The 27,377-nt window shown below is 41.8% G+C and overlaps 1 protein-coding gene across 1 annotated transcript in view; it reads left to right on the forward strand.

Annotated features, from left to right (window-relative positions):
* Positions 1 to 25,109, forward strand: part of SPAG16 (sperm associated antigen 16) — a 1,151,519-nt gene extending 1,126,410 nt beyond the window's left edge. Inside the window, exon 16 of the mRNA XM_040440778.1 lies at positions 24,844 to 25,109. Coding sequence (XP_040296712.1) covers positions 24,844 to 25,019 — 176 coding nt within the window. The 3' untranslated portion in view covers positions 25,020 to 25,109. The remainder of the gene's footprint in view (positions 1 to 24,843) is intronic.
* Positions 25,110 to 27,377: the final 2,268 nt, after the last annotated feature.

The raw sequence follows: 27,377 nt of genomic DNA on the forward strand, positions 1-27,377 counted from the left end.
GAGCATTAGGTTCTTTTACACCTGGCCGGCGGCCACAGGTACCCTCCGGAATTCAACTTCATCGACTTGAATAATGCAGCTAGGGTGGTGGTATTTTGTGCTACACTGTGGTATTTGGTTCTAGTGGGGCGGTATTTTGGGGCGGCATATGAACATGGGACCAACACAAATGCCTTCAGCTGCCAAGTGCACATGGAGCCAGTTTCATAGGCACAAATCTTCTGACAGATGCTCTTTAAAGGGAACTTGTCACCATGAAATGCCGTGCTATCTGCAGGCAGCATGTTATAGAGCAGGAGGAGCTGAGCAGATTGATATATAAGTAGTGCTGAGCAAACTTGTGTTTCAAGTTCGGTGAACAGGGTTCGGGTTATCTAAGAATTCTGTTCTGGTCCGTGGTAGCGGAATCCATAATGGAATTCTTAGATAATCCGAACCTCGTACTTCAAACACAAGTTTGCTCAACACTTTATATAAGTTGCCTTAATGAGACAACCCCTTTAAAGGGTTTTCCAGCCAGCTGGAGCTCTGGAGAAATCCGTACTCATCGCTGCTCTGTCCCGGCTTACTGGTTCTTTTCACTGGACATCGAGTCCCCGTCTGTTGATTCCCACAGAGAAGTGACCGCAGCCAGGGACTAGCCTGGACAACCCCTTTTATAGATGCACCAAGTTAATCAAACATCATGCAACATTTGATAAATGTCAAATGCCAAATGTCTCTCATGATAAATCTCCCGCATTATGTTCAAAATTCACATCATTCCATGGACGCATAAGGTTGAATTTCTGGACGAAGCCAGTTATTCTCTGCTGTGCTCCACAATTCCTGCACCTTTGGGCATGAATGAAAAATGTAAGGTGTTGTTCTTTCAGAGGAACAGAACAAGGAAGACCCTGTTGATTATTAGGAAAGTCTGCAAGGCACCTGCTCATCACGGCTTTATGGTCTCACTCCAGGGGGCGAACATTAATTGAATTAAAAGATCAAAAAGACCATATGCTGTTTCATTCCCTGAGCTTTTGTAAGTGTTCTTCAGGTCCTTCTTCTAATGAACCGTGTAAGAAAACGTATCAAGGGTGCATTACATTAACGCTTGAATATGGGCTACTATTACAATGGTGTGCATTCATTTTATGAGGAGTTCTATCATTTTGGACTATGATTTATCATTTCAAGTTCAGAATAAAGTAATCCACATAACTTAATTGCATGAAAACTATATTTTAGTTTGTGGTATTTTACTAAGATATGTCTGTGCACTCAGATCTCCATCTAAACCAGGAGTGCACAACCGTTTTTTGATCTGGGGGCTGCATTGTAACATTGCTTTATTTCAAGGGGCTGCAAAAAAAAGTTGACGGGTGCTGGGTTTCCATCGGTCTATTACACAGGTTTATGCAAAGTGAATGGGGGAGGAATGATCGCTACCGCAGTCTGAGGGCTGATATGAGGCAATGGGGGCTGCTAAAGGGCTAATATGAGAGGCAATGGGCACTGCTGGGGGCTGATATGAGGCAATGGGCGCTGCTGGGGGCTGATATGAGGCAATGGGTGCTGCTGGGGGCTGATATGAGGCAACGGGTGCTGCTGGGGGCTGATATGAGGCAATGGGGGCTGATATGAGGCAATTGGGGCTGATATGAGGCAATTGGGAGCTGATATGAGGCAATTGGGGGCTGCTGGGGGCTGATATGAGGCAATGGGGGCTGATATGAGGCGTATAGGTGCTGCTGGGGGCTGATATGAGGCAATGGGTGCTGCTGGGGGCTGATATGAGGCAATGGGTGCTGCTGGGGGCTGATATGAGGCAATGGGGGCTGCTGGGGGCTGATATGAGGCGTATGGGTGCTGCTGGGGGCTGATATGAGGCGTATGGGGCTGATAAAAGGCAAATGGGGGCTGATGAGAGGCATGGGGCTCTTATCTGAGGTCTGATTGGGTGTCAATCACATTGGGGTCTGAGCTGAGGTATGATTGGGGGTCTGATCTAGGTCTTGTTGGGGTCTTATTAACATTGGGGGTTTGATTGGGGCTGTTAGCTGAGGTCTTATTAACATTGGGGGTCTGATTGATGGTCTGATCAAAAATATATTTTTCTTATTGTCCTCCTCTAAACCTAGTTTTGTCTTATAGGGCGAGAAATACGATATATACTGTTAACAGGGCAGTAATAGTGATGGTTTTGGTTGGTGTGGGTGTTTTTATTAGAATTTTTTAAAACATATTTCTGCCACTTAATCCCCCAAGAGGTCATTAAAAGGCTTCTGGGGGACACTGACACTTTTTTTTTATTTATTATTTTTGTATTTTTTCCTTTTAATTTTTTCTTTTATTTGCAGTTTATAATTTTTTTAATATATTTTTTTTATATATTTTGCCACATAATATGTAACCCAAGAGTTCATTAAAAAATCTCTGGGGGAACGGCCATTTTTTATTTTTTTTTGCATTTTGCATCCAAAGGATGGCTGGGTCCAACAGAGGAAGCATCATGGCCGTGTCCTTCATTCACTGCATAGACCTGACCTACTCCTGCTTGAGTTCAGGAGCAGGAGCTTTAACCCCACGCTGTACAGTCCTCTGGTCAGAAACACAGCTGATTGCACACATCAGCTATATTTCTTGTCCAGCAGGATGAGAGCTGCAAACTGTGGCTCTGTGGGCCACATGCAGGCCACGGGTTGTGCACCCCTAATCTAAACAGACATTTTACCAAGTTGGTCACGGAAGAAACTCCCCATAAACATTAGACTATTGTTGGCCAAATCTGCCATTTTCTGTGGACCAGCTGAAAATCTAATGTGGATGGAGATCTCCTGACTCTCCCCAGACAGATTATGTTGGGAGGTGAAGGATCGGTCAAGTTTAATTTCAACATTCGATCCTTTTATTCTTCAGAAAAGTAAGCTTCTGGCAGAATCTTTCTCCTTTCTTCTTGAAAACACTTATCTAGCCAAACCAAGCATGTATGGGTATGGGGTACTTGGGAGAGGTAGTCAACAGCTGTTGAAGGTGAAAGGTCACATTTAATGACCTGAATGATAATTTTTTTTACCACAGGAACCAACCAACGATTTGTTCAGGACTTAATAAAACCTTCAGTATTGCCTAATGGACATATGTCTCATGAGTGTTGTAAGCTATTTATATAGAAAACAACAAAACATTTCAATTAAGGGCTCATGCACATGAACGTATTTTCTTTCAGTGTCCGTTCCGTTTTTTGTTTTTACAGACCGTATGCGGAACCATTCACTTAAAAAAAAACGGAAGTTACTCCGTGTGCATTCCGCTTCCGTATGTCCGTATTTCCGTTCCGCAAAAAAATAGAACATGTCCTATTATTGTCCGCATTACGGACAAGGATAGTACAGTTCTATGAAATGAAGGGCCATTTGTTCCGTTCTGCAAAATACGGAATGCACACGGATGTCATCTATATTTTTTGCGGATCTGTTTTCTGCGGACCGCAAAATACATATGGCCGATTGGTCGTGTGCATGAGCCCTTAGTGGTGTTGATATTTCTACCTCATCACAACCTTCTGAAAAACATTCTACTCTTTGGTCCCTGTAATCATTAAATCAGCTTTTTATAGGGGCGGCTTCATTATAAGATAGGGCCGTCAAGATTCTTTGTTCTATTATTTACTGTACATTTGCATTTATATAGTTTAGATTTTTGCTACTTAAGTGGAAACTGAAATTGATTACTCAATTACAATACCATTGGGATCGAGCATTCTTTGGTTCCAGACTCCAGTAATAGTCTTTCCTCCATTTTGGACCTAGAAGAAAAAGTGCTAAATGTCCTCTGCTTACTATGAAGGTAGTGGCCTCGGGATCTTAGAGAAAATATGATCAGATGGGAAGTCTGTCAGTGACAGATGGGCTCCCCACAGAGAAGGCAGGGATGGTTTTTCAATCTATATACAGCACTCAGTGAGCACTGTATATATAGATTGCAAATCTGCAATACCTTTTCCTGATCCTGCCACAGCAGTCATGTGATCACCAGGGCCGGTGTAACGGTCGCGCACACACACACACACAGGGGGAAGGGAAGTGACCACTGCGCTCCACCCTTACCCCTGACCCTGCCTACTTGCCTCGCGAGTCCTAATGACAGGGGACAACTGGACGGCAATCCCTAACTTGGAATAAGTGCAGGGATGACAGACAGACAAACAACAGGATGTGAACGGACCGAGTCAATACCAGGAAAGCTACAAAGTACAAATGGAGCAAGCAGAGAATTGTCAGGAGAAGCCGGGGTCATAAATACCAGGAGAGCAGCAAAGTACACAAGGAGCAGGCAGAGGATCGTCAGGAATTCAGCAGGAGGTAAGTACGCCAGGAAAGACCAAATCACAGGTGGAACCTAAATTAACAGGCAACCTGTGGCCAGCAGGCTGCCTGTATTTATAGTGGGGAGTGAGGGTCATGTGACGTGGCCAGCGTCACATGACCAACAGACCAACCAGTTGAGCACCGAGTGATCAGCTCGGCGCTCAAGGCAGACTTAGGAGCAGGGAGCCACCCAGCAGTAAAGCCGCCCTGGGAATGAGGTCTAACACAGATCCTCATTCCCAAAGCTAAGCAACAGTTCCGGGCAATGGGGGACCGAGAGCACCTTCGGAACCCCGTTACAGCCGGGAGTCTGTGCGAGCTGGTTGGTCTTAGCAGACCCAGATCAGCTGTGCAGTGAGGTTGTATAGTGTTGTACGACCTTTCTGGGGGCTGTACTTCCAATGTAACTGGGGCTATTATGTCAGTCCCAGTTACAAGAGAAATCAGCAATAAATTATAAAAAAAAATGTAAGGTAAATGTCCCACAAAGGTTTTGTATGAACTTATAATAAAAAAAAATTAAAAACCTCCACCACATGCCACAATACAGCTTCGAGTCCTGTCCCCAGCCACCATTACCTGTATACCCCATATATCAAAGCAACCATTAGGAAAAGGGGACATAATTAAAAAAAAAATATTTTAGATGCATTTTGTGCCATTATCAAAAAAGTTAAAAAATATTAAAAAAACTGACTATTTTCCCTTTTTTTAAAATATTTTCCTGGTTAGAAAAAATATGAAAACAAAAAAAGTTAAATAAAAATAAACAAAAATAAAGTCCCACATATCACTTAGAAATGGTCTAAAAATATTTACATAACTAAATGGGGAAAAAAGTTATGCCTAAAGATGGATGCTCTGAAAAAAACTGAAAATGCTGCTATTCAGGAAGAGGGGTAAATGGCCCGGTCTTAAACTGGTTGAAGTATATGTGCTGTTTTTGCAAAAATGTTTCCTTCTAGTGTTTCTTCGATAAAAATCAACTAGTTTTGAATAAAAATATTTTCCTGTATTGTATCTTTAACTCCTAAGCAGATTTATGTGTCTCAAGGGTTACAGACCACAAGCAAACCCTGTCTGTGCCAGTCCCTTCTATCTACCCCTCGTCTGCTAATCTAGAGACAGTAGAAGGTGCAAATAAAAAACGCTACATCAGACTGCGGAGGAGCTGTATGCACAAAATGGTAGCCTATTTGAAATAGAGGCTATTTCTGATGTTTTTGTAAGCTTCTTTTTGGTTAGTTTCAGTAAGTTTAGCACATTATTTTTTTGCTCAGAAAGAGTAGAACTAGGATTGTATGTTAAGTGAACATAGAGATGCAGAAGTGTTTGTACTTTTGCTTCATGCTTTCCCAAGTAGCCGAATAAATGCCTGTCCTGTTTCCAGGAGCTTCCCAAATTATACACTATTGGAATCGCATATACATTTGAGAATTTCTGAAACAGAATGTGGCATGATTTGTACTTGTTTTAATGAATCCAACTAGATGCACAGCAGCAGCAGCAGCAGCAGCGAGAAAGGCATGCACTGGAACAAAAGGTCAGCTTTTTGTATATGTATGGTGCAATTCCTCTGAAATGTTTGCATGTCCAGTTGAATCTTATTACCTTGGAAAGAAATAGAGCAGATTGTTAGAATAAGGGTACTTTCACACTAGCATTTTTCTTTTCCGGCACTGAGTTCGGTCCTAGGGGCTCTATACCGGAAAAGAACTGATCAGTTTATCCTCATGCATTCTGAATGGAGAGAAATCCGTTCAGGATGCATCAGGATGTCTTCAGTTCAGTCACTGAATGGCGTTTTGGATGGAGGAAATACCGCAGCATGCTACGGTATTATCTCCGTCCAAAATTCCGGATCAGTTGCCGGAATGCCAGATCCAGCATTAAATTACATTGAAATGTATTAGTGCCGGATCCGGCATTAAAAATACTGCAATGCCTGATTCGTCCTTCCGGTCTGCGCATGCGCAGACCAGTAAAAATGTGGAAAAAATGTATATAACGGATCCGTTTCTCCAGGTGACATCCGGAGAGAGGGATCAGTTCTTGCAATGCGTTCGTAAGACGGATCCGTCTACAAATGCTGTCCGTTTGCATGCAGATTGCTGGATCCGTCGCCGGAACTGCTTGCCGGATCACTCTGCCACAAGTGTGAAGGTAGCCTAAGAGACTCTATTTCAGGATGCCGCTTTTACAAAGTCTGGGAATAATTGTGAAAATCAGAAAATTATATAGTACACAATATTCTTTCTAACAAAGCTAGAACCAGTCCTGTACCTCACATGGATCCAGAGATCTCCCCATTCATTGCTCCAATTGCTCTACTAGATTTTCTTCATGATTGCAGCTCAGGGGGTGTGGTCTATCTCAGGGGGTGTGTCTTTTCTGCTGCAGCCCTCAACTGTATCTGTCACAGCTTATAATGGTAGATGCGGCTGGTGGCGGTTGAAGGATGGGACTGAGCATGTGCGACCACCTCAGTTGGTGGAGCATCATCATAACAAAGTACAGAGAGTATCTCGCAACTGGAGCATTTTTGTAACAGAAAGTAAATTACAAAAGTAACTCGTTTTGTACATATTAAACTAACATTTAATGGTGGCACAACCCCTTTAAGTGGCCCACCTACAACAGGAGGCCAATCAGTTTTTTGGACTATTGCACGCAATGCTTTCTGGATACCATGAAATTAAAAAGACATGAGAGGTGTCCTTCCTTAGAAATACATGGCTTCTTTCTTCCAGAAACAGCCCCATACCTGTCTATAGGTTGTGTGTAGGGATGAGATGTGTGGTATGAGATGATCAGTTTTGAAAAAAAACAAACAAAAAAAAAGATTTTGAGATACATTGTCAGGAGATATACATGCAAAATGTATAAATGTGTGGCTACCCAGTGGTTTTGATGTGAATTGCAGCTTGCTGAGGGTTTTACTAGGCTGTGTTAATAAATGTATATAGCAAGAAATTAACAGAATTCATGGAAAGTTACAGGTTGACTAATCTGCATAGTAGTCCTGTATGGTTGGCATTTTTGACCTTAGAATTGCTTCTGCTACTACAGTCTGACACCGACAATAATAGTACAAATATTGCCTGAGTGGAAAAGATTTTTATTGACCTAAAATGATTGTATAAGTTATTGAAAATGATACAAAATTGTTAGTAAAATATAAAAAAAACAAGCGGCAGTTGCACAGAAAGCTGAGCCTCTAGGTGTAGTGGCAACGCCCCTCGTTGCTCCTAGAGGCTCATTTGCTTATATTAAAACATCATGTTTCTCAGCAATTTGGGCACATATGGACATGGGACCAATGCAGATGCCTTCAGCTGCCAAGCGCACATGTAACAGGCCAGCCAGTTTCATAGGTACAAATCTGCTGAAGGATGCCCTTTAATGAGAACTAGCACCCCCCCAACCCCCCCCCCCCCCCCCCCCCCCCCCCCCCCCCCGCACCCATCCTCCAGAGCTCACTAAATAACAAAAGGGAATTTGCTTAATTTTAGAAGCAATTTAGGAAGTTTAGAGATTTTTTTCCAGCTATGTCTGAAGTACAGTAGGGAAGTATTTTATGTGGGGAACCGTACTCACTTGACCAGTGTACAGAGGCAGGGACACCAAAACATTTAACAAAAGTCCTCTTTATTTAGGCTCTTCATGTCAGTACAGCCAATACATCCGGGTCGCAGCCGGGTCAAACAGTTGTAGCACACACTGACAGTGTTACTTCACACTGTGTGCCTTTCCTCCAGACTGAGACACACCTAAGATCCAGTAGCAGGGTTAAATAGGATCCCTGGACATGAGCATGCCTCAAGTCCCGGACTGGAACCTGGGGAACAGGCACCCACCCAACACATTGCCTGTTCCCAGTAAAAGCCCGCCCTGAACTAGCTGAACCAGCTACACTATCTATTTTCTGTTTCCACCAGCTAACTTAGTGGACACCTAGACTAGGGATTTGACTCCACCAAGGCCGGGCACCTTGGTGGCACATTCCTGGTAAGCAAGCCGCTTTTAGAATGCTTCCTGCAACATTCTGGGTGACACATATCTCCCCTCATAGATGACTCCTGTCACCGCCTCACACTTAGAAAGTGGAAAGTGTCATTCAATATACAGAAGAATCCATCTAGCCTTTAGTGTAGCATGTTTTTCAGATAGGTGAGTTTGTCTGATGTTTTGGCATACATTTACAATCACCTGGACATACAGAAGATCTCTTAGGATCGTACAAACTTTATGAGTAAGTTGCAGTGTCTGACCCAGTTTTATTCATAAAGTATTTTCCCTGCCAATAATGTTCCAGTCTCTCACAAAAATGAGCACGAACCTTCCTCATTTCGTCTGCCAAGTTTGAACACAACTTAAGCCTTGATTGATCTAGCCCTTGCCATCTTGGAATTGCTGGCAAGAAATACCGAGACATGGGCTGAATTTAATGGCTTATATTAGACTAACAGCTCTCCAATTCCACCAAAAAACAGATCTACTTGTAGAGACACTGCAGTAGGTTGGAGCCCAAACTCTGATGGTGCGATGTTACTTCTAATCTGCTGCAGGATTAGCAGAGAATTAAAAAAAGACAAGTATAAAACTCTGGTATGTTTGTTCCGATGCAAAACTTGTACTTAAAGGGATTCTGTCACCAGGATTTACCCTATAGAGATATACCCTATATGTGCCCATCAGTCTCCTTGTTTTGTATTAAATGATCCCACTATTACTGCTCTGTGTGTCTTTTATTCTTCCAAAAAGTGATTTTATAGATATGTTAATTACCTTGCTAAGGAGCCCAAGGGGTTGTCCCACGATCTGTTGGAGCCCATCGTTCCGGAGCCCAGCACCGCCTACCAGTTAATTTATTCACTGCACTTGCGCTGACATCATTCCTTCCAAGCGCAGTAATCTCGCGCAGGCGCAGTGTACACAGTAGTCTTTGCCCGTGCGGACTACTGGCACAGGCTTCGTCGATCCAACTGCGCATGCATCGGCTCCCTTGTTTAAATGACTTACCTTATATCTAATAAATATATACATAATTTATTTTTCATTTGTAAAATTAAGAACTGTAATCTAATTGTTTTTTTAAACTGAAATATGACATTCTGAGCCATTTGTTTCATATTGCTTTCTTATTTACAAGATATAGAAAAAGAGAAAGCCTCTCCAAGTTAGATTATGTAAAAGACTTTCACCAGTGGCATATCTACCATGGAGACAGACCACATGATTGCCTTGCTCTGAACTGTCACTTCTGTTCCCAACATAAATCCACTGCATTTTGTGACATCTGACACTGGGGGAAAGAAGGGAGCTCAGTACCTAGAGATTTTTACACCTTCCATTAAGTTCAATGGTAACTATATAATTTTTTAGCTCCCCCTAGTGGCTGTTTCAGGCAGTCAGTTTTATAAAATATTGTATGATGGGAAACAGAGGGTTTAGAACTGTCTGGGGCAGATATATCAATATATTTAGGCCAGTTTTCTGCTGCAAATACATTGAGAAATAGGGTTTTCTAAAGGAGCACCACATTATTTAAGCATCTGCTGCATATTTACAACACAGACGTCGAGTAAATTGGGTGAGATGGAGCGCAAATTTTTTTTTATTCAAATTTTCCTCCACTTCATAAAGAAAATAGAAATTTGTCATTAAACTCATTGGATGGTGTTATGCAAGCTGGTGTGGACCCACTGCACCACTGACTGGGTATACTCTGGAGGGGCCTAACTAAGCCACTACCTGGTCTTCACTAGAACCTCTGATGGTGAGGATAGGCTTGTGCCGTTAGGGTAGTTGCCGGGGGCTACTCCAGAACAGTCCCTTAGTCAGTGGCAGCTGACCAGGGGGTCGGAGATATCGCTGCAAGCACCGAGAGGAAGTACGTGGTCAGGAGGTTCTGAGTCTGGACAGGCAGCAATCAATCTAAGTCAGTAAGTGAAGTCCGAGGTCAGAGGCAGGCGGTAAACAACAAAATCCATAAACAAGATCCAAGGTCAGGGGCAGACGGCAAACAGGCAAAGTTCATAAACGAATTCCGAGGTCAGAGGCAGGCAGCAAACAGGCCAGGAGTTCAATAAGCAAGGTCCGGTACACAGTGTAGCAGACAAGAGAGACACCTTAGCACTTGGAGATAGACGAGCTAAAACCACGAGGTTGCTCAGGCATCTTCCTGTGGTAGGAAGCGCCATTAAATACCTCCTGCAATCCAGCCATAGGCTGGTGAGACAGAGGGCATGTATGTGCTGCTTGATAGGTGGAGAGAGACGCACCTATGCAATCTCAAACACCAGTACAAGTCTCCAGCAGGAAGGAAACTCTGGCATGGAACATAGATACCAAAGTTAAGCTATCTATTGCCCACGCTTGTCAGCACGGCGCATGGCGGCAGGGAAAGAGGGAGCCCGGCGCCCTTGCCCACGGTTAGGGGCTGCAGCGCCAGCATGGACCGCTGGGCTAACAGATGGTAGAGAGGGACATACTATGCTTTTCTATGGGGCCCTATGAGATCTGTGCATGCTTTGGATTTTCCATTGATTTGTCCACACATGGAGAAAGGACTGATTGTGTACATAACATTCAGTGTCTCAGGTAAAAGTGAGCAGACTCTTTGTTATCACTATTCGGAGACCGTCAATGCTTCACATTGGAGCAACCCGCAGGTTCACAAGCTGCTTTATGCCGTCTGAATAATAGATGAAGCACATTGTTTCTAGACCGCTCCAGGGTATTGGGTTTCTAGATCTTCTTGTGTTGTTAAACATGTTGTAATACAAGATCTTGTAAAACATAATTTCATTTTTGGTACTAATCTACGAACACTTAGAGCTCAGCTTAAAAATGCAAGCTATTTTGTCTAACCCAGGGGCAGTAGTTTTGCTATTAATACTCCATTTTATCATTTTAATAGATCCATCTTACTTGAACATGTCTGAAGATGTTATGACAAAAGGGTAATTGGAAGGTTCAAGGGGGGGAGCCGAGTGCCGAGTATTTCTGCAGCAAGTGCAGAAGTTTATAGAAGTAATTTAAATGCAGAATGGAAATCCCAGAAAAGTCTTGGAAGGGAGATTTCACATTACAGTAGTACTCAAATACAGAGCTGAAATAAAAGAGAACATATTTCAGGTCTAGAAAGTAGTGGAACAAGCTTAGAAACAACAATATATGCCGCCAATTTCTAGGAGCTGAGACTTGTTTGTATTTTGTGCATAGAGAATTGGGAACCAAGATTATTGCCGTGTGAGTTGTTTTTTTTTGCAAGTTCTACCCTTCATGGCTTCTTTCATCATCCACCTTTTATGATACAGCAGACAAATAATACATATTACGGTGGCAGAAAATTCTATTATTGGCTAATAACCCTTTATGATTGCATGAGTGAGTACTGTGCTTGTATGGGTTGGATCAGATCCTCTTCTCCCCTCAGTAGCTTGCAGGGAATATAAATGAGGCATCTCCATCAGCACAATCCACTTGGGCTCAGTTTAATGAATAAATGTTTATATTTGGGTTTTGCTGTCACAACAATCTATTTGCTCAGTCAGAGCCATTTGCAGGTTAAAGCTGCCTTTTTATCACCTGCATTTTACTTATAAGTATTTATCATGTGTACGTCTCCTCTAGTTTTCAAAGTGACTTAAGTGTAAGATATCTTTTAATAAATTTAATGACAAAATTCAGATTTGTAAATAATTTCTTCTCTTTTATGCTTAGAAGCTTAAATCTTTGCTTTGAAAGTGTAAAAAGAGAACGCGAGTTTCTTTTATTTTAAATGTGTTAGCGCTTCCCAAGTCTGTCTTATCCATTCAGCTGGGATATACATACAGGCTGGGATATACACAAAGATAAAAATAAATCGGATTTCCCTGTAACAAGATTAGCACAGAGTCTGAAATATAATGCATACATGGTTTCTGATAGATAGATAGATAGATAGATAGATAGATAGATAGATAGATAGATAGATAGATATGAAAGATAGATATGAAAGATAGATAGATATGAAAGACAGACGGATAAATAGAATAGCGAAAATGTAGCCAGCCAGCAAAACAGAAAATGTAGAAGACGGGTGCCAGCGGCTGTAGAAACAATCCCAGTTCCTGGAAATATAGTTGCACTCCAGCAAGTAAAGGTATTCTGTGTTTATTCACCAAACAGCAATGTTTCGGTCCTCTTTCTGGAACCTTTCTCAAGCAGTATCACCTATAACCTATAACTCTACCTATAACACAGACTACAAGCAACAGAGAGCATCAGACAGAGCTGAGCATCTAAAAACATCTAAAGGTAAGAGCGCCAGGCTCCATCACCTATCTAAGGCTCCATTCATACGTCCGTGGTGTGTTGCGGACCCGCAACACACCCACCCGGCACCCCTATAGAAATGCCTATTCTTGTCCGCAAGCTGCGGACAAGAATAGGACGTGTTCTATCTTTTGCGGAGCTGCGGACCTGAAGATCGGGGCCGCGCTCCGCAAATGCGGATGCTGACAGCACACTGTCTGCTGTCCGCATCCATTCCGTCCCCATAGAAAATGAATGGGTCCGCACCCGTTCCGCAAAATTGCGTAACGGATGCGGACCCATTTGCGGACGTGTGAATGGAGCCTAATAGTCCTTTTAATTAGCTACCTCCCCGTAGAAGAAAAATATATGGAGGGCTTCCAGAAAATGGAAAACTACAATTTAGAAAATTATAATTTAGAAAAAGAAAACTCCAAGAATGTAACTGACCATAGGATAGAGCTGGAGACTGTAGCCTCAGACAGCAGGGGGTCAGACACCCAGGAGATCACATACTGTGATTATAAGAATATCATCAGGTTTGGCATCAACAAGGGCCGACAGATCAGGGTAAAAGACCCACAAAATGACAATGACTTCACACTCACCATCAACGTGTACAATAATGGCATTATAGTCATCCAGGGCACAAAGGACAACCTCGGCCAGTTTGAAGATATCTTACCTCATATTAAAGTCCTGGCCCAAACCTACAAAGAACTGACTAAGAGCAGTGATGATCCCAAATCTACAGAGACAACCACCATAGACCCCCCTTCTTCAGCCCCATGTCCCAATTCCTCACACCCCTCCCTTGAGATCCTCAGAGATTGCTTATCTCAGCTAGAAAGAGACTTTATGCACTTTAAAGAGAAGCTTGAAAGAAATTCTGGTGACAAAAATGCAAATGACCAAGTAGCTGAAGAGATAACCAAACTAAAATGTGAACAGGCCTCAGCCCTGCAGGATATAAGAGGTAAATTACAAGAACTGCAGCAAGAAAACACGGAACTGAGATGAGAGATAGAAAAACTGAAATCCAAGACTTATCTCCTAATCAAGGAGAGGAACCCAGGGAAAGAAGGGTGCGAGGACCAAATGAAAGCCAGCAGCCATGACACCAGTATATCAACTAACTGCCAAATGAAAATAACAGAAAATGAGAGCAAAGCAAAGAACAGTAGAGTAATCAAAGGGGGCCAGAGCTGACAACCCCAAGTACACAACCAGAACAGACCCTAACAACAGAGCCAAACATTACCAGAAGCCCAATACAGCAGCTTCCTACAAGAAGCCCGAGCAGCAGGCTGGACACGAACATGAGCAGCGCCCTGATACTGTTCTGATTATAGACTCCAATGGTAAATACTTGAACACAAAGCGACTTTTTCCAGGAAAAAAGAGTCTGTTAAAATACGCTGCTCTACTATCGAACAAGCAACAGCCATCGTCAATAATCCATATTTCACCAAACCCAACCACATTATCATACACACAGGCACCAATACCTCCAGTACCAACACCAGCAGATGGCAGGAAAACTGAGCCAGCTAGCAGGTACTGCACAACAGAAGTTCCCCAGCTGTAAAATCATCCTGCCATCTCTGCTCCCAAGAAAGGACATCCATGAACACATCACCCAGAGCATCAACACGGAGCTGGCAGCTAAAATCAGCTCCATGCCAGACATCACCCTGGCACAACACCCCTCCATAAACCATCATCACCTATATGACAATAAACACCTCAATAACCAAGGAGTTAGCCTTCTAACCAAAGAATTCAAAGACATAGTGCTCAACAGAGACCCCGGCCCAGACCCCACACAAGACAAAAACCTATGGAAAAGTCACCAACAACAAATAGACTTGAACCCTCATACCCTCCTCAACAAACTGGAAGTGGTGACCTTTACCAAAAATATGGCCATCAGAGGCACAAACCACGGAGGAGTCCACCTGCCTCACATAGAGTAATGTAGAGCAGAGACATTGCGGAGATAAAGACCCTGCTCAGCACTCTATGCAGAACACTGACTGGACCAAACTGCTACAACATGTTCACCAGTCAAGAATGGTCCTATTCAGGGCAGCTCATTACAAGGTATACGGACAAACAATGACATCTCTTATTGTCAGCAGCTGGAACATTCAGGGCCTGAACGCTTCAGCCTTTCGTAGGGATGGATAGTTATATATGATACATTAGATAGATATGAGATGAGATGGATATTAGAGAGATAGATATGAGATATAGATAGATAGATATGATATGAGATAGATATGATAGGTGATAGATATGATGGATAAATATATATGATACATAAGATAGATACTGTATGAGATAGATAGATTAGATAGATTAGATAGATAGATAGATAGATAGATACGGATGTAGCAGGGTTAACAAACATGAAACAGGTAGATATGAGACAGATAGATATGAGACAGATAGATATGATGGATATATATATATATGATAGATTGATATAATGGTAGTTGCAATAGGTAAATACAGTAAGGTCCATAAATATTGGGACATCGACACAAGTCTAACATTTTTGGCTCTATACACCACCACAATGGATTTGAAATGAAACTAACAAGATGTGCTTTAACTGCAGACTGTCAGCTTTAATTTGAGGGTATTTACATCCAAATCAGGTGAACGGTGTCGGAATTACAACAGTTTACATATGTGCCTCCCACTTGTTAAGGGACCAAGGGACAATTGGCTTCTCAGCTGTTCCATGGCCAGGTGTGTGTTATTCCCTCATTATCCCAATTACAATGAGCAGATAAAAGGTCCAGAGTTCATTTCAAGTGTGCTATCTGCATTTGGAATCTGTTGCTGTCAACTCTCAAGATGAGATCCAAAGAGCTGTCACTATCAGTGAACCAACCATCATTAGGCTGAAAAAACAAAACAAATCCATCAGAGAGATAGCAAAAACATTAGGCGTGGCCAAAACAACTGTTTGGAACATTCTTAAAAAGAAGGAAAGCACCGGTGAGTTCAGCAACACCAAAAGACCCGGAAGACGACGGAAAACAACTGTGGTGGATGACCGAAGAATTCTTTCCCTGGTAAAAAAAAACAAAAACATGCTTTACAACAGTTGGCCAGATCAAGAACACTCTCCAGGAGGTAGGTGTATGTATGTCAAAGTAAACAATCAAGAGAAGACTTCACCAGAGTGAATACAGAGGGTTCACCACAAGATGTAAACCATTGGTGATCCTCAAAAACAGGAAGGCTAGATTAGAGTTTGCCAAACGACATCTAAAAAAATCTTCACAGTTCTGGAACAACATCCTATGGACAGATGAGACCAAGATCAACTTGTACCCGATTGATGGGAAGAGAAGAGTATGGAGAAGGAAAGGAACTGCTCATGATTCTAAGCATACCACCTCATTAGTGAGACATGGTGGTGGTAGTCGGGAATTTGAAGAAGATTGAGAACCGCACTCTACTATTTAATATTCTGGTGCCGGTCAAGGGCTGCAAAGCAGCCAATATACATGGAAGTAAAATTGAGGCACACAATTTTCAGTATTTGCAATTTCAGGCAATTTATTTCTTTGTATCATATAGTGATATCATCCATTTTCCCAATCTATTTCATAATTTGAACATTTTCATAAACCGGACGTTTCGGTCGCTCAGGACCTTCATCTGCGGTTTTATCTATAACATAATAGTCAACATGAGCTGGATCATAGCAACTGTAACAATCAGGCTAAGTGCATATATATATATATATATATATATATATATACTTAAATAAGTCCTAAGGGTATAACAAAAAATATAGAATAGACATACATTGAATTTGGGGTATACGGAGTACATATGTAGAACTGCTTGATATGTTGGTGACGTATAGTAGCCTTATAGCACACGTCTGTGGAATAACTGATGCCCAATCAAGGTAATATTTCATACATCTGTATATAGCCCCCAATTTCCTATTAAATGCATGCTGGGAATTAAGTGAGCCGCCACCTGGTAAAATTGAGTAACCGCACTTAGTTTCAGCCACATCAACGTCCCAGTAAACATTCTCAATGTTAGTTGCATGGATGAGATGCAGCAAAAAACATCATTGTTAACGATAGTAACATGGAGCATATATTACAATATACATTCTGGTATATATATTGGCTTACACCCCTAGCCGCCCGTTCTGGAGTCTTACAAGGTAGGCCGGTACAAAATATCAAGAGACCTGAAAGGAAAAAGTCTTATTAAAGTTACTAAGTTCTAAGCGATACCTGTTCAGACGGGTGTGTGAGCTTGTGGGGCGCTGGATGCGTGGCGTCTGGATCGCATGGCCGCTATTTAAGAGTGTAAGGGGTTCATGGTGGTTCCGGTCATGTGATCGGAAGTCACGTGACATCTAGGGCAAGCGTGTGCGTTCCAACTGTGACGTCACGTGTGCGCTGCGTTCCACTGTGGTATTCTATAGGCATAGCGCTAATTCTGGTCTAGGGGGAGGAGGCCAATGTTTATTATGTTTATACATGAACGCTGCACTTATGTTCTAGGAACCATCTGGAATCTAGTCTAAAGGAAGGGAGGGAAGTAGTGGCAGAAATAATGCAGTTTAATCAGATTCTAAATGAATACATGATGGAAATATCTAAATAGGGGTATGTAATATATATGAAAATTATATAATATAATATAATAAAGGTTAATACTCTATAACAGGTGGGATAAAAGAGAAATTATAACCAGGGACGGGTAGTGGAATAGAGGAGGGGGAGGAAAAAAAGGGGGGGGGAGGGAAGGGGGGAGTATCTCACCCACATCCGTAGCAGACAAAAATTATTCTCAGCGAGTATGTGGAAGAAAAGAATAATATTTAGATCATCTTCTTCCCTCCCTGCCACTACTTCCCTCCCTTCCTTTAGACTAGATTCCAGATGGTTCCTAGAACATAAGTGCAGCGTTCATGTATAAACATTATAAACATTGGCCTCCTTCCCCTAGACCAGAATTAGCGCTATGCCTATAGAATACCACAGTGGAACGCAGCGCACACGTGACGTCACAGTTGGAACGCACACGCTTGCCCCAGATGTCACGTGACTTCTGATCACATGACCGGAACCACCATGAACCCCATACACTCTTAAATAGCGGCCATGCGATCCAGACGCCACGCATCCAGCGCCCCACAAGCTCACACACCCATCTGAACAGGTATCGCTTAGAACTTAGTAACTTTAATAAGACTTTTTCCTTTCAGGTCTCTTGATATTTTGTACCGGCCTACCTTGTAAGACTCCAGAACGGGCGGCTAGGGGTGTAAGCCAATATATATACCAGAATGTATATTGTAATATATGCTCCATGTTACTATCGTTAACAATGACGTTTTTTGCTGCATTTCATCCATGCAACTAACATTGAGAATGTTTACTGGGACGTTGATGTGGCTGAAACTAAGTGCGGTTACTCAATTTTACCAGGTGGCGGCTCACTTAATTCCCAGCATGCATTTAATAGGAAATTGGGGGATATATACAGATGTATGAAATATTACCTTGATTGGGCATCAGTTATTCCACAGACGTGTGCTATAAGGCTACTATACGTCACCAACATATCAAGCAGTTCTACATATGTACTCTGTATACCCCAAATTCAATGTATGTCTATTCTATATTTTTTGTTATACCCTTAGGACTTATTTAAGTATATATATATGCACTTAGCCTGATTGTTACAGTTGCTATAATCCAGCTCATGTTGACTATTATGTTATAGATAAAACCGCAAATGAAGGTCCTGCGCGACCGAAACGTCCGGTTTATGAAAATGTTCAAATTATGAAATAGATTGGGCAAATGGATGATATCACTATATGATACAAAGAAATAAATCGCCTGAAATTGCAAATACTGAAAATTGTGTGCCTCAATTTTACTTCCATGGTGGTGGTAGTGTCATGGCGTGGGCATGTATGGCTGCCAATGGAACTGGTTCTCTTGTATTTATTGATGGTGTGACTGCTGACAAAAGCAGCAGGATGAATTCTGAAGTGTTTCGGGCAATATTATCTGCTCATATTCAGCCAAATGCTTCAGAACTCAGTGGACGGCGCTTCACAGTGCAGATGGACAATGACCCAAAGCATACTGCAAAAGCAACCAAAGAGTTTTTTAAGGGAAAGAAGTGGAATGTTATGCAATGGCCAAGTCAATCACCTGACCTGAATCCGATTGAGCATGCATTTCACTTGCTGCAGACAAAACTGAAGGGAAAATGCCCCAAGAACAAGCAGGAACTGAAGACAGTTGCAGTAGAGGTCTGGCAGAGCATCACCAGGGATGAAACCCAGCGTCTGGTGATGTCTATGCATCCAGACTTCAGGCTGTAATTGACTGCAAAGGATTTGCAACCAAGTATTAAAAAGTGAACGTTTGATTTATGATTATTATTCTGTCCCATTACTTTTGGTCCCTTAACAAGTGGGAGGCACATATGCAAACTGTTGTCATTCCTACACCGTTCACCTGATTTGGATGTAAATACCCTGAAATCAAAGCTGACATTCTGCAGTTACAGCACATCTTGTTTGTTTCTTTTCAAATCCATTGTGGTGGTGTATAGAGCCAAAATTAGAGCCAAAATTTTTAGAATTGTGTCGATGTCCCAATATTTGTCCCAATATTTATGGACCTGACTGTAGATACGATAGGCAGATAAATAGATAGGAGCTAGATAGATACAATCTATGGTATCTATATCCTATCTGTAGATAAAATATATATATGTGAAGAAAGGCACGGTAGCACTCCAACGTAGCGTATAAAACTGTGATTTATTCAACCCAGTGTAAGCAACGTTTCAACTGCTTGTTGAAGTCTTTATCAACATGTGTATATATATATCTAGGGAGAGAGAAACAAATATGAGATAGATAGATAGATAGCTGGTTAGATGCTTAAACAAGAAACATGGTTTAGACATTCTCTGGTACATTTTCGTGTCGCAGCTAATAGATTAATTACTGTAGTATAAAGTGGGTGGATTTTATGAATACCTGATATCTATAAATATGTGTAACTTCTCTGAGCAGCCAGTGATTCAACAATATAGTATCTATTCCTTCATAAAATGGTTGTATTGCTATTTAACATGAGGCATGATTACTTCTGCGTCTATTCAATGCCCACAGTACCCAAGTGGTCAACTAGATAGACCACCACGTATAACACCCTTCCCTCTATGAGCCGCCTCCACCATTTAGCTGAAGCGGGCTTCAATCTTGTCCTGGTTTAACATGATATTGATGCTTTAATCTTAAAGAGGACCTTTCACCGATTATTACACTATGAACTAACTATACAGACCTGTAGAGCGGCGCCCGGGGATCTCACTGCACTTACTATTATCCCCGGGCGCCGCTCCGTTCTCCCGTTATGCCCTCCGGTATCTCCGCTCACTAAGTTATAGTAGGCGGAGATTTCAGTCCCTAAGTTATGGTAGGCGGAGTCTGCCCTTGTTCTGCTCTAGCGCTGGCCAATCACAGCACAGAGCTCACAGCCTGGGAGGTTCTTTTCTCCCAGACTCTGAGCTCTGCAATGCGATTGGCCAGCGCTACAGAAGAACAAGGGCAGACTCGGCCTACCATAACTTAGTGAACGGAGATACCGGAGGGCATAGCAGGAGAACGGAGCGGTGCCCAGGGATAATAGTAAGTGCAGTGAGATCCCCGGGCGCCGCCCTACATGTCTGTATAGTTAGTTCATAGAGTAATAATCGGTGAAAGGTCCTCTTTAAAGTGGATGTCTAACTTTTCAACATTCCCGAAATATTACTTTTTTGCAATTCTTTTTAAGGCAAGCAGGTCTTTGTTTTTGTGATAGAGACCTAAACCCCTTTCATGGACATACTGTTTTGTTAAATGATAAAATTCTGGCTGCCTTTAGTCAGCCCTAGGGAAATATAGAGGATTTACTGCACATTGTTCTATTATAAAGTTTAGTGTAAAATTACCAAGTATGTTCTTCTAGTTGTATTTGCAGGGGCCATTTTTTCATGTCTATGTAGAGGATTTGGGTCTCTGTATCAAGTAAACTGAGCTCCAACTGCTATAAAAAGTATTATAAAATGAATCCACACAGAATTTCTGAGGGAGTTTAAGGGTGGACATTCTCCTGAAGAGAGCCTGCACTGGGTGCTTAGCGTCCACTTCAAGGAAGCTCTAGTTAAAGGGAAAAATGATCTGACTCTTGAAAATCAAAGCTAGGGTAAATGGATATTAATTCACCAGTTTTTGTAGCAGGCACATCATTACATGAATGCTGAACTTTGCCTGTAGTTAATACTTTAAAGTATAGATGTGTAAAACAAACATGGCGCCTTGCCACCTACTATGGGTCTTCCCTCACCAGCACAATACATAATGAGCAATCTGATAGCTGTGGCATCACTGGTGGTTTATTGAATCATGGAAACATTTATGGGTCACCAAGAGACCTATTAAGCTCAACTTTCAGGATTCTAATCTTAGCAGATGTCTTCTTGAGAAGCAGACTCCCTCTCTTCCCTCAGTATATAAGTGAACAGCATAGGATGAGATGGCTCATACTCACATCAAAGTACAGTAGTGATTTGCAGCCGCAAATGTTTTATTTGGTGTACTAAAGTGAGCAAGACAATTTTCGGAAAGCTTGTTTTTTTTCAGGATAATCATCTCTGAAGTAATTTTACAGATATATTACCATTAGGATATAACGTGTTTACAGCAGTGAAAATGTATATCTACAATTACAGCTGCCAGAAGATCAGAACAGTTTGTTAGAAGATACTCCCTGGAACTGAACAGAATGTTAGAAAAATTGTGTTAACTCTTCCGTGTTCACAGAGTAAAACCTATGATACATGGCTTACAGCAATGAAAGGGTTAGTTCCTGCACCTTTTTACATTCCGATGCTGTGTGTTTTTTTCAGCTAACTCAAAGAAAACAATCCTGACGTCTCCATGGTCTAATGGACCTGAAGGACAATTGCGTGAGACCCCAGATTGAAATAGCACAGCAGCAAAAGGAGAACCTATGGGACAATGTACTTGGTGTTCCTTCCCAAATAGGATCAGATTGGATCTGCCTTAGAGATTCCTGTCTATTGCATTCTATTTGTTTTATTCATTCGTATCATGCCAACACTTTCCGTAGCGCCGTACAGAGATAGTCATTGCTCATATCGGTCCCTGTCTCCAATGGGCCTCACCATCTAAATTTCAAACTCCTTTTGTCCTTATAAATAAATTTATAACAGACGATGTGGGTAGTTGTAAAATCAAAGAACCAAGTTACTATATGCTATGATTAGACTCATGATGGATGCTTTGACGTATTATGTTTCCTTAGAACAACAATAACCCCACTTAAGCCCACTTAAAGGGGTTGTCCGGGTTCAGAGCTGAACACGGACATACCTCCATTTTCACCCCGGCAGCCACCCCTGACTTAAGCATTGGAGAAGTTCATGCTCCGATGCTCTACTTTGCCCTGCGCTAAATCTCACAGAGGAAAAGGCATTTTTTGGAGATCCGGTGACGTACCGGGGCTCTCCATGGGGCTGCCAGGAACCCCGGTGATGTCACCGGCACTGATGGGCGGGATTTAACGCTGCCCTAGCCAGTAAAACGGCTAGGGAAGCGCTAAAGCCCGCCCATCAGAGCAGGTGACGTCACCGAACACACTGCCGGGTGGAAGTTTCCGCCTAGCAGTGTGTTATGATAAACAAAAGAGCCCTTGCCCTGCGCGATCTAGCACAGGGCAAGGAAGCGCATCGGAGCATGAGATGCTCCGATGCTAGCCTCAGGGGTGCTGCCTGGGTGAAAATAAGGGTATGTCCGGGTTCAGCTCTGAACCCGGACAACCCCTTTAAAGGGGTTGTCCCATGCAAAATACCGTTTATAGTCAAATCAGACCAATATAAACATTTTTGGAATTTACACTTTAAAAAAAAGTTCATATCCCAGATATTGCAGAAATAGTTATAATAGCGCCACCTGCTGCCCTATTGAACAGCATTTCTGAGTCCACCTTGGCAATTAGAGCAATGAGGTCTCAGTCACAGAAAAAACAATGTACTGTAGCTTCAGTAGGAGCCGACTCACCACACCAGGGATCACATACCCAAAAGAGTAAGGCTGAGCATGTGGATCCACCTCTGTACATTTACTGAGGTGGACATAAAAAGGCTGTTCAATAGAAACAGCAGGTGGTGATATTCTAACATTATCCCTGAAATATCTGGGGATATATGCATTTTTTAAACAAATCTATATACTAAAAATGTTTTTAATAATGGGCTGGATTTAAATGTAAAAACATATTTTTTGTGGGACAATCCACATCAATCCACTCCGAGAAAAAAGGTCTCCCATTTATAAGTAAGCTAGTATACATATTTATTGGTTTAACATTCTTACATATAAATTTACTGATGTACAGTATTTTCTGTCTTTTACTTTTGGCAGTTATATCATGTGACTACAATTGATACTCTATTTGGTGGTCTCATGATCTAATCTCCAAAGGAAACAGAGGCTGAAACTACATCAATAAATCAATATGTAAGACTGTTAAGCAAATGGTCATGTATAACAATAATTTACAAGGTGGGGGGGCATTTTCTTGGGCTAAGTTGCATTACCAGGTAAAACCCCTGAACAGGAATAAATGGATTTGTTTCTTTAAAAAAAAAAATCTAATCCGCTTAGCTGCTTAAAACGTCTCTCTCATCATCACCATCCAAGCCTGGCTCTTTGCATAGTGCAACTACTTTCTTTACTGAATAACTAGAACTGAACTTAGGTTTGTGGTCCAAAATGTGTGTGGTTAAAACATAAATGGGGCTGAGCTGCTATATGAAGAACAGCTGCTATACAATGTACGGCGTTGTTCTGGTAGGGAACAAATCACTCATTGCTCTGCTGTATTCATAGCTACATCATGGCTTCCAACTCTTAGGTCTCTTTCACATGTCCGAGAATACCTACGTGACAAGACGGTCAGTGGTTTATACTTGAAGATGTCTGTGAAGGATCCCTGTTTGGTCCATTTGTCAGTTTTTTGCCCTCTGTGTGTCATCAGTATTCCACGGAAACTTCTAGCCTAAAAATTAATTTTCACATTATATTCTAGCAATGATCTATGAAAACCATGGAGCAAACACAGATATCATCCGTGTTGTGTCCCTGGTTTCCACTGAACCATAGACCTTAATGTGTGTGAGAGAACCGTAATCACAAATAAAATAGGGAGTACTTCAGTGGTGTCACCACAAACTCATAAGGAAAACCACTACAATGTGGTAATACACACAATAAAGTCAATGGATACTAGTTCTGCCTGTGGAGACCACAAACAGCACAACAGAGGCCTAACAAAGCCATAATAAAGTACCAAGGATATATTTTAAAAAAGATCAAAGAACAGTAAAACAAGGAAAACCTAACTCGGTTCTCCGTTTCTCAAGATGGGAAGGTGGATGGACAATCTCAGAATTGGCCATGGGCACAATTAATCCATAGTGCAATCCAATGCTCCTTCAATTAATATCACAGTTTTATTTGGTCATTTTATAAGCAATGTGTGTACAGATGATAGAGTAGAATGCCTATGTGTTTCGAACATGTCCACATGGCAGTTTTGAAAAGGATCCTGACATATCCCATTGACTTATCGTGTACTCCATCTGGGTTCAAGTGTTTTTGATGACCATGTTGCTCTTCCCATCAAAAAACCTGAAAGCCTGACAGAACTGAACACAACTCTAACATACACCTAGACTAAGGGAGATCTTGAAAGGACTACTGAATATTTTTACCTTTAAATAAACTGACTAGAGCGCTACATCCAGGACATAACATGTCTTGCTGTGTTCTGTCCAATTTACATTAGTGGAATGTAAGATATTTTGTCTGCTGTCCTGCAGCTTAAGTGTTTATTCTAATAGGCACAGGATGGCCATGCTAAGGATTTATGAGTTTACTTGCTGGCATGGACAGCTCGTCTCATTTATATTGATTTATCACGCTTGGATTGAAGTTATTTCCAATAAAAACATTAATTCAGCGCACATCACTTGAAGTCTAATTATTATTCTCCGCATCACCCTCAGCGCGAATCTCACCCTCTTGATCTCTTCTCTTTTACAGGCCAGTTGGTGTCCCTGGCCAGCAATGATGGAACAGTCAAGGTGCTGGTGCTAACATCTGGGCAACTGATGAACTTAGAAGGCCATGAAGAAGATGCTCAATGTGTGATCTTTGACCACAAAGGAGATTATCTGATTTCTGGGGGATCTGATGGGACTGTCCGCTTCTGGTCCTAATGTGATCTTTATTATCTTGTCTACATACCTGTTTGAAATATGCAAACATGACTAACAATTTTAAATGTCCAATAAAAATTGTTTTGTTAGTCTAAAGTGTTGGTTGTATTGAGATGCATCTACATTAAACCACCCAGTTATAGTCAGACTAGTCTTATAATATCTTCTATCATTCTGTCTTGAGTCTTTAACTAGGAGTGGACAATAAAGTGTGTTCATTTATTACAGATCCTAATAGAAGTGTGATCTGTTCCAGTATCTCCTTAAATAAAGTCAGAATTGACATCCACGCCAGCACTGCTCTATAAACTCATCAGGGATTCAACTTATCATATTAGATCCTGGACATCTGACATGACATAAAAGAGACCCACTGATTACTGTGTGCATCCAGTGTAATATATTGCATAAGGAAAACTCTCTTCTACAGCCTAAGGCATAATATATGAAAGTGTTCTGGACTTCAAAAAGTTATATACCTGTCAGTATCGAAGCCATTGACTGAACTCTCCTGAATGGGTTACAAGTTCCGGTGGGAGAGTCTTTCCTAGTGTTTTTCAGGGGAGTGTGTTGTACTTCCCAATCATTCTTAGGCCTCATGCACACAACGTTTTTCTCGGTCCGCAAAATGGGGTTCCGTTGTTTCGTGATCCGTGTCCGTTTTTTCTTCTGTTATATTTCCGGTTTTTTTGCGGACCGTCAGAAAACAAGGAATGGTGAAAAAAATGTAATTTTAATAACTCCACCCAGGATACTGGTATATATGCAGGTCACCTGAGTATGGTTTTGTGGCCATTTTCTGTAGTCTTTACAGGGTACAGAGGTTCTTTTGGTTGCTTGTCCTTGCTGATTCACCATGGCGGATGACTCAGAGGAAGAGGTCTTACTGCATTGGCTTGTTTCTCGGCGATGGGGACAGCACACTCGTTTGTTGGATGAGGAACCTAGTAGAAGGCGGCGTTTTTGGGTCCATCCGATAGTTTCACAACGCTACCGGAAAGGACACTTTCATACCCTCTGCAAAGATCTGCGCCTGCATCCTGAGAAGTTCTATTCCTTCTGTCGGATGTCAGTGGGTACATTTGATCGCTTGCTGTCGTCTCTACGTACTGTCCTTACCTTCATGGACACCAATATGAGGCGCAGCATTTCTCCAGAGGAAAGGCTCATTGTCACGTTGAGGTAAGCAATATTTTACATTTATAGTTTGAACAGTAATGTGCAGTGCTTCCGTCAGGAGGAACATGTGTTACAAAATGGCTGCTGTTAGACATGTGCTTCTATTTGCGGAAGTAACCTTTCTTTGCCCATAATGTTTTTGCGAACATTGTTATGTCCTTTTTTTTTTTAACTAGAATCCCTGACACATAATATTGCAATTTTAAAGCTCGTTGTTTCTTTTTAGCATGTTTGCAATTTGTGTTCAGCTAACGTCATAATCATGCATAATGTTCACATCATTCTTAAGGCGCCCATAACCTTCTGCATGTCAAGGGTCTAAACACAGTTGTAACTAAGTTGTGGTAGTAATGCCCACACCCCAATAGCTGGTAGTGTTTGGTTCATACACCCAAAATCACTTTTTTAAATTATGTTTAGTCGACAATGGACATAGATAGTTGTAAATCATGTCTTGTATACAACATTATAGGCGCATAAAGTATCTGATGTACAATAAGTTCAGGAAGGAGGAGATTAGTCGTGCAAGCCATTTGGCCTTAATGAATTTATAATATGACATGGAGACAACTAAATAGGATGCTCAATTACAAAAGGGACACGTGTGAGGAAATAACAAGTGCACATCCAGGTTTGAGACATGAGAACTGTTTGCTGGAGCAAAGGGAGGCTCAGCCATTTTTCAGAAAACAAATGGGGTATAGTATTTAGTGCACGACTGTTCCCAAAACCATGTGCAGGTTTTATGCCAAATGAAGCTGGACCACTAAATATACATTCTTCTGACCGCATGGAATTTATAGCTACATCATTTTATAGGGACAGACTGGGCAAGGACAGTACAACGACATTGATGGCACTTACCTAAAGCTGCGCGGCCACGTCCATCAGCTTTGGACCACCTTTGCCGCCTCATATTACGGGCCACTTGCTCCCAAGCAGAATCTTTACGAACACAGTCCTGATCATTTTTAGACCGGGTGTCCCATAGTTCAGGCCTCTCCTGCATCAAAGTAATCAAACGCTCCACATTCCAGCGTGGCATGTTTTTTGGCTCAAAACAGAATAGGCAGACAAAAAAAAAACAAATATCCAGACAGTAACTGCCTCACCACACTATGGAATTTCACCACAGGTGCCTAGCAATTTGCATATCCTGTGACATTAAACTTCCTGTAT

This window comes from Bufo bufo, chromosome 7, assembly GCF_905171765.1.
Source record: "Bufo bufo chromosome 7, aBufBuf1.1, whole genome shotgun sequence".
Lineage (NCBI taxonomy): Eukaryota > Metazoa > Chordata > Amphibia > Anura > Bufonidae > Bufo > Bufo bufo.